This window comes from Tachysurus fulvidraco, chromosome 6 (assembly GCF_022655615.1).
Source record: "Tachysurus fulvidraco isolate hzauxx_2018 chromosome 6, HZAU_PFXX_2.0, whole genome shotgun sequence".
In the NCBI taxonomy this organism is placed as follows: Eukaryota; Metazoa; Chordata; class Actinopteri; order Siluriformes; family Bagridae; genus Tachysurus; species Tachysurus fulvidraco.
This window is the reverse complement of record NC_062523.1, coordinates 22,278,174-22,285,723: the sequence shown is the minus strand read 5'-3', so window position 1 is coordinate 22,285,723 and position 7,550 is coordinate 22,278,174. Positions and strand designations below refer to the sequence as shown.

The window sequence follows — 7,550 nt, the reverse complement described above, 5'->3', positions numbered from 1 at the left end:
GTATTTTCACTAGATTTGTGAGATTTGTGTATGTGGGTGTGTTTGTGTGTGTGCAATACATCTGACAATGTTGGCTACGTTCCTAACACATTCTGTATTTTGACTTTGAGAATCAACACAAATGTCTAACAAACGCACACGACTAACCGTTTGTCTGCGTACGGCTTGGATAAGTAGCGAGCTGAACCATGCGCAGACGTGAAATCTTATCAGTATTATGCCAGACTAGAACTAAGCAAGACTAACCTTTGCCAACCATGACAATCCTATCGTGTGCCACATGTTCCTCATGCAGTATGAAATGCTGTTGGTCAGCCGAGCATTCTTTTCTATAAATTGTATCCTTATAAAATGTGTGTTGTGCCTTTATTCTCCTCCAAGTGTCTTCCAACATATACATACACCAGAATGAGAGTTTAAATGATCTGTTGTATCAGGTATAACTAACGTACTGGTGTACGTACTGGTGTACGTACTGGTGTACGTACTGGTGTACGTACTGGTGTACGTACTGGTGTACGTACTGGTGTACGTACTGGTGTACGTACTGGTGTACGTACTGGTGTACGTACTGGTGTACGTACTGGTGTACGTACTGGTGTACGTACTGGTGTACGTACTGGTGTACGTACTGGTGTACGTACTGGTGTACGTACTGGTGTACGCCCCCCCCCATGTGACTTCATAAATTTTCATCACAAGTTTATAAAATACGAAATAACAAAAATACAAAAAATTATAAAATAACCCATAATATTTAAGTGGGAGGTTTAAACCATCTATTTAAATAAAAAAAAATCTAAATTAATTTATGAGAGTTGAATGCATCAGGATTTACACTAGTTGGTGTGAAAACCCTAAGTAAGATTTGTGCATTGAGGAAACAGAATTTGTATCATTATTATCATAAGTCTGCTTTTCCTCCTTTCCCTCAGTGTCCTGCATTAATAATAGATTTAATGTTGCTCCATGGAAAGTTGAAAACTTGGGATATCTTTATAAACAGACCCTGACGAATCTCCCGATGAGTCATCGAGAATTTTTCCGTAGACCTGGGAACTTTGTAGCCTGAGCCTTATAAGAACAGGTGTTTTTATTGTTACTGGACTTCGTTTGATTATTATATAACTTCTGATGGCAACGGGCTTCACAGGGACTAAACACTTACTAAATAGTAACTGCTAGAGATTATCATGGTGAGATATACAAGTTACAATAAAGAACCAGATCGTGTTAATAATCTTTAATTACATGATCTCTGTACATTTATGAAATTTACATTTTCCATAGTTTCTATTATTAATATATAAATACATAAACAGCATTATAGATATCTAACTTGTTAATTCATTTCAGTGCAACAAGTCCTTTAGGGTCATTTTAAAACGCTTGGAATTTCTAACAAACTGAAATGTGCAGCTTCCTGCTGTGCTTGTGTGTGCATGTGGAAGAAAAATTCTCCTTTCTGAACACCTTTCTGCACTTCCCCCATGTGCTTTCTGCTCACCACAGAAACAGGGCTTTATTTATTTAAATAAAGTTTCAGTCATGGTGGATTGTCTACTGTAGCATCTTATCATGGTCCCAGCACTCAGCAGTTCACTCCCAGTCCAGTCCAGTGGTCAGGGACCATGAGGAAGTACTTGTCCATGGCTTCACAGAAGCGAGCACGGTACAGCTCCGGAGAAACAACTGTGGGCATTTTACCTGCAGGGCAGAAACAACACAACACACGTCATGTCAGGTGTGGGTACATTAACAACTGCCATGTAGTTAATGGATCAACTACAGTTACTGAAATGAGTTAGAAATGTAATTTGTCTTGAAATGTATATGTACATATGGACTTAGGGAGTTAAAGTGATTTAAAATATCAGTAAATTTATAGATTTCTAGGTTATAAATCTGTAGGTAATGTATAGATGCCTATGTGCACAGAGGGTAATATATTTCTGAATAATATATTTATGTAGCTGTTGTAACCTTTATTTCACCAGGATTAAAACGAATCGAGATTACGTCTCTTTAACAGGACAACAATAAATACAACATAAAAACAATATCAAAGTTCATAGAAATATACAATCAGAATATCACAGAAACAACATCCGACATGACTTTAGACAGACTAAATATAATGACTTATTACAATAGACTGTAATTATATTAATATTGCGATTTGTAATGTGTATATTAAATTTATGTATGGAAAAGAACAAGCTGGCTGATAATGTATGGAGGCTATTTGTGGAGTGTTATGTATTTAGCTTTATAGCTAAATTTGGATAAAGTTTTCTCAGAGCTACAGGAAAACAAATCTACCATAATTAGCAATCCAGAAGAAATTAAATAATAAAACCCATTAAACTAATTAAAACATATTTCATAATTAGCAGTACAGAGAACTCCAACCTTGCCCGCCGAGAATTCCCGTAGACTTGACCACCATCTCGAGCTTTTTATCCCATGTGAACGTCCGGATGTAATCTAGAAACAGAATATAATGTCATTGGCTTCTCGTGTTGGAAAACGCAAGACCGAGAATGCCGTGTCACTCTGAAGACGTACCTATAATGCCCACGACGAGCTGGTCGGAAGCGTCATCACGGCCCACCAGCAGCGAGTAGTCGATGATGAGGTGGCTGGACAGGAAGTAGGCGTCGCTGTGGATGGCAGCACGCAGGATGGCCTTGCAGTGGGATCGGATATACAGTGGATTATCATGCACCAGTTTGAGCAGGTTCTCATCTAGCAGCACCACCTCACAGCTCTCCTTACCCTGCTCAGTCTTAACATTCCGGTTCCTCAGAGATCCCTTTAGGTCGAACACCTGGGTAAGTAGAAACCACACCAATGTAAGGGTGACTCTGGATAAGACTGATTACATGATTATCTGACTGGATGGACATTTTGAGGTTAAAGCATCACCACCAACAATAAACTATTTATTTATAGTGCATAAACATGACAATAAATAATCACATAAAAGCCTCTAAACTGTTCGGTAGTACAGGTCTTTAGACCCAAGTGGCTCAATCTGCATACAAGCGCACACACCTGCGCCATCTTGCGTCCGTAAAAGAGGTTCTCCATCACAAGCAGGTCAAGCTTTTTCTCCGTGTTGTTCTGAGAGTTCTTGTAGCCAATACGGAAAACACCCAGAATCTTCGCAAGTGCTGTAGGCCGCTGCAGAGTGCAGAAATACATTATGGTGTATATATTCAATCAAATACTAACCCTTGCCTTCAAACACTGAAATTTGTGGCTATCCAAGTACACAAACATCATTTTGCAGGTCATTAATTGAGGATGAGACCAATTCTAAATGAAACTGAATCTTAGCTACCTTCTGTTGAACGGCACCGGTGATATAAGTGAAGTAGTAGGGGGCAAAATCCAGGAAGGACTGTACTTCCAGCCTGGGCATCTGCTTCAAAATAAACCGGTCATCTGCAGAGAGAAGAAGAGACTTTTAGTCGATTAGTACTTCAGCTGCTAAATTACACCACACTGTTACAACTAACTGAACAGATGCATTGTAACCGCACATTTATTAAAGATTATAGAAACCTAATAAGCATGATCTCCCTGTGTCCACATGGGTTTTCTCTAGGACTTCAGTTCCTGTGTGTTTGTGGGAAATGCCTCTATATGTTTTCATGTAGCTAAATTAAGCGATTCATGTGTTACAATGATGTAATCACAGATATGTCTTTTCCTATACATGATGAAACACACTGTGCATAAACCCTCTCTATTTTCTTTCTCTATTAAATGGTGACAAAAACAATATATTAAAATCCAGTTACACATCTGACAAACAATCCGTCTTACACACAAAGTTTGTTAACTATAAGTGTGTGTGTGTGTGTGTGTGTGTGTGTGTGTGTGTGTGTGAATGAGATAGATCCTGATCGGGATAAACTGATTACAGAAAGTAAGTGAGAGCATGGAACTTAATAAACATATAATTTATACCCAAATATACAGTAATCTCTCGCCACTTCGCGCTTCAAGTTTCGCGGCCTCAGTGCATCGCTGATTTTTCAAAAATATTCATCGAAAAATAAAAATAAAAAAGTTTCCCAGGATGCCAGACAAAGAGAAACTCTCTCAGAGGCTTTGTACATACCCACGGCCACTCAGACAAGGCACATGATTGGCGAGATCTGAGCTGATTGTCTGCGCATCATCGCATCCTCTCCCAGCTTCTTCCCTTGTTGTATCTCGCCACTCTCGTTCACACTGCCAACTGTGTCTCGCGTATTGTGTTCGAAATTAACTTTTCTTTAAGCCCTTACAACGCCTCCTAAGGGCCGTGCCCCTGCGAAAGATTCCTCTAGTGAGCCCAAGAGGAAGATGATGACCATCAGTGAAAAGGTCAAACTTAGGGCCAATCCTACTTCGCAAATTTTCACCTATCACGAGGGGTTCTGGTCCCCATTAACCCCGATAAACGAGGGATCACTGTATCTGAGAAAGTCCACAGATACTCCTGATTGACTAGTGTCACTCTGATTGACAAGCTGGGAGGGAAGCCATGTAAGCAGGGCGAATTATGCCTCTTTAGATCATCGGAACTAGACGGCTATGATGTTTTCGTTTTGAGCCTCTTGAACACCCAGTGAGGCAGAAATCTTCAAAAAGCCTTAAAAGAGTCACAGGACTGCCCAAAGTTTGCTCATTCTGAATGTCAGAATCACCTTCGGTGGCGTAGAAGACGGCTCCCGATTTGCCACCTTGAGCCTGCCAGTTGACACAGTGAGAGAGCGAGCGCACAAAATCTTCCTCTGTGCTCTCCATCACCTCAGCCCTCATCTTATGGAACTCCTCTGCGTAATAGATGCGGCAGTAGAACTTCGCACTGGCGTCTGAGAACTCTGCAGACAAAACACAGTGCACACACACACACGGTTAGTAACCAATATTTAAATGGAAAATTACATTGAAGAGAATCTTGTTCTGTATTTTAATATTATAATTGAACAATATAGATTTTAAAAATGTACTATAATAAAAAAAAAACATGCTGTTTCCACATTATTGGCCTCCAAAACTTGAACTCCAAAACCCAAATTAGAAAATAGGAAAATGGCAAGTGCTAAAAATTAAATGCCAATGTTTTTATTTAGCTAAGTTAAGCGATAAGCCACGAAAGGGCATTAGATAGTGCAGAAAACCTTCTGATTGTTTTTATTAAATGGCGACAAAAGCAATATTTTAAAATCCAGTCACACATTTGAAATAAGAAATCCATCTGACACACAGTGTAAGTTATTATACGCTTTGCTTGCTTAGAAACACATACATGTGTTTTTCAATAGACAGAACAACGTGATCTGTAAATCAATGTAACGTCTGTAATGGATTATTTGTTTATTAGTTTGAAACCTGGCACATTAATACAGAATTGCACATGTTGAGGATTTGACAGGGGCTTTGAAGGCAGCTCAGCCAATAAGATTTCAGAGCCAAAAAGATCCATTTTTACAATATCCTTTTACCCAGTTTTAATATCACACTAACTTTTACTGAACACTTACGCAGCTCTATGTGTGGATTTCCTGTCTGCTTCTTCTGTTTGTCGCCAATCTCAGTCTCCTCTGTAAGTGCAAGCAAAGAGTGATTTTCTAAACTGTTGGAACTGATATTTACAGCTTTGGAGATATCCAGTGGATGACTGAGTGTTTGGTTTACTCACTAGGTGGGTCTGAATCAATGCTGCTGCGACCAGTCTGAGACGTGCTGACATCAGGGGCCTTAGCAGGGCTACTCTTCACCTTGTTTTCCCCCGAACTACAAAGAGAGTTATAGATCAGTGCAGTTAGTCGTATAATCTCACATTACATGCAACGATTACACATTAATGTATAATGTAGACCTGTTGGTCTGTGAGATCTCCTCCCCAGAAGCCTTCAGTGAACTCTTTGAAAGATCTTCCAGAGCAGTTTTATATTCCTTGCAGCTAAAATGGAAATCGTGTCATTAACACTTGGAGAACAAACAGGGAGAGTGAGTGAGAAACAGGAAGGTTGTGTTAGATAAAAGGTGGAGTACCTCAGAGCGAAGGCGATGATAGAGCTCGGTTCTCTCTCGCACACGGCGATAGGGACACGCTCATGATCATACATGAGGTAGTGTTTATCTGGGTCACTAAATACGTACACAACGAGATCCGGAATCACACGGAATTCGAGAAAAAGTTCACAACATGTAAGGAACAAAATTCATCCCACCAGTCAATATTTCCTAACAGCACATCAAGTGTTTTATTCCACTTATTATACAGTAATTTGCTACAATGATAACTTACAGTTTAGGAACAAGTCAGTTCCTTCACAAGTCTCTGCTTTTCAATTGTTAATATATAACTGATATATCAAATATTAGCATAAGGGTATCAATATAAACTTTACAGAATACTGTCTGATATTTTAGAAACACCTTTTGACCAATGGAATGAAACAGCAATGTGGTACAAGCATTTATAGATAATAACAAATGTAATAAGATACATACAAAGGTAAAGGAATAGCATTATAACTGTTGCCTGGTAACAGGTTGGCCAGAATGGTTTTCATGGTGGTCTTCTCCTTCACTTGACTGTCAATGGAACCTTGTAGGTGGCTATCGAACACCTCTGAGAGAGACAAGACAAACGGATGTTATGGGCTTGTCCGTGTTATGACTCCTAGATAATGAGGTGTGTTCATGATGCACTATGCAGTTATTCTACAAGGAATAATTGTTTAAATTTATATCCTGTGCAAAATGACAGGTTAAATAAATGTAGTTATACTTATCATAGAAAACAAAACAAAAACAAAACTGTATGTCAGGATTAACTGACACGTATTTTCAGATAATAACCGAAGGAGTACGAGTGCATGATCTATGATGACTCTGGAGTGCATACAGATTATAATAACCAGCTTAATCATATAAAGGCAGAACTTTAAACGAAATCTGCTAATTAACTTATGTAAAATACATGGAATAACACGCTGTAAATTGCTTAGTGGACATACGTTTTTACAAGTTTAAGTGTTTAGGTATTCAGGCCCTGGGACCATGTCTGTATGTGTATGTATGTCACCTCCTTCAGAGTCCTGATCATGGAAGGACGGGCCAGCTGTAAGGACCTCTGAGCTCTGTTCGGCTGGCGATGGCAGGGGAAAGGATAAGGATCCTGTGCTCGGGGGCAGGGTGTTGAGGTGACGATCCTCTAATGCTGGAAAATAGAGCTCTGTCATCTGAACAAGACGGTCAAAACTTTCTCTGTTAATTAGTTAATGAACTTACCTTTCTCACCATTCTGTACCACAGGGGAGGGGTTGCGAGGAGATGATTCCAAGACACTTGTCTGTCAATCAAAAAAACAGAACATTACGGCATGCAACTTATGATTTGTTCTGAAATATCGTTGTATATAATATTAATTTAACAGAATGAGCATGACATTACGGCAAATTCTCACCTAAATTACAGACATACAAAAACATCAGTGTGTCAACTTTTTTTTTTGGTCACAGCAAAATTTCACATTTGCA

At 39.2% G+C, this 7,550-nt stretch overlaps 1 protein-coding gene across 7 annotated transcripts in view; it reads right to left on the bottom strand.

Moving 5' to 3' along the window:
* Positions 1-1,228: 1,228 nt before the first annotated feature.
* Positions 1,229-7,550, bottom strand: part of pikfyve (phosphoinositide kinase, FYVE finger containing) — a 29,076-nt gene continuing 22,754 nt past the window's right edge. For 5 of the 7 annotated variants that reach the window (XM_047814830.1, XM_047814832.1, XM_047814833.1 and 2 more), the window contains 13 exons: positions 7,303-7,363; positions 7,097-7,225; positions 6,520-6,640; positions 6,058-6,153; positions 5,882-5,965; positions 5,702-5,796; positions 5,544-5,603; positions 4,704-4,880; positions 3,347-3,450; positions 3,058-3,186; positions 2,569-2,830; positions 2,413-2,487; positions 1,229-1,707 (listed from right to left, as the gene is read on the bottom strand). In XM_047814830.1, the coding sequence (XP_047670786.1) occupies positions 1,592-1,707; positions 2,413-2,487; positions 2,569-2,830; positions 3,058-3,186; positions 3,347-3,450; positions 4,704-4,880; positions 5,544-5,603; positions 5,702-5,796; positions 5,882-5,965; positions 6,058-6,153; positions 6,520-6,640; positions 7,097-7,225; positions 7,303-7,363 (1,509 nt within the window). In that variant the 3' untranslated portion in view covers positions 1,229-1,591. Of the gene's footprint in view, positions 1,708-2,412; positions 2,488-2,568; positions 2,831-3,057; positions 3,187-3,346; positions 3,451-4,703; positions 4,881-5,543; positions 5,604-5,701; positions 5,797-5,881; positions 5,966-6,057; positions 6,154-6,519; positions 6,641-7,096; positions 7,232-7,302; positions 7,364-7,550 lie in introns of all 7 variants that reach the window. The other 2 variants (XM_047814828.1, XM_047814831.1) reach the window with 1 other exon arrangement.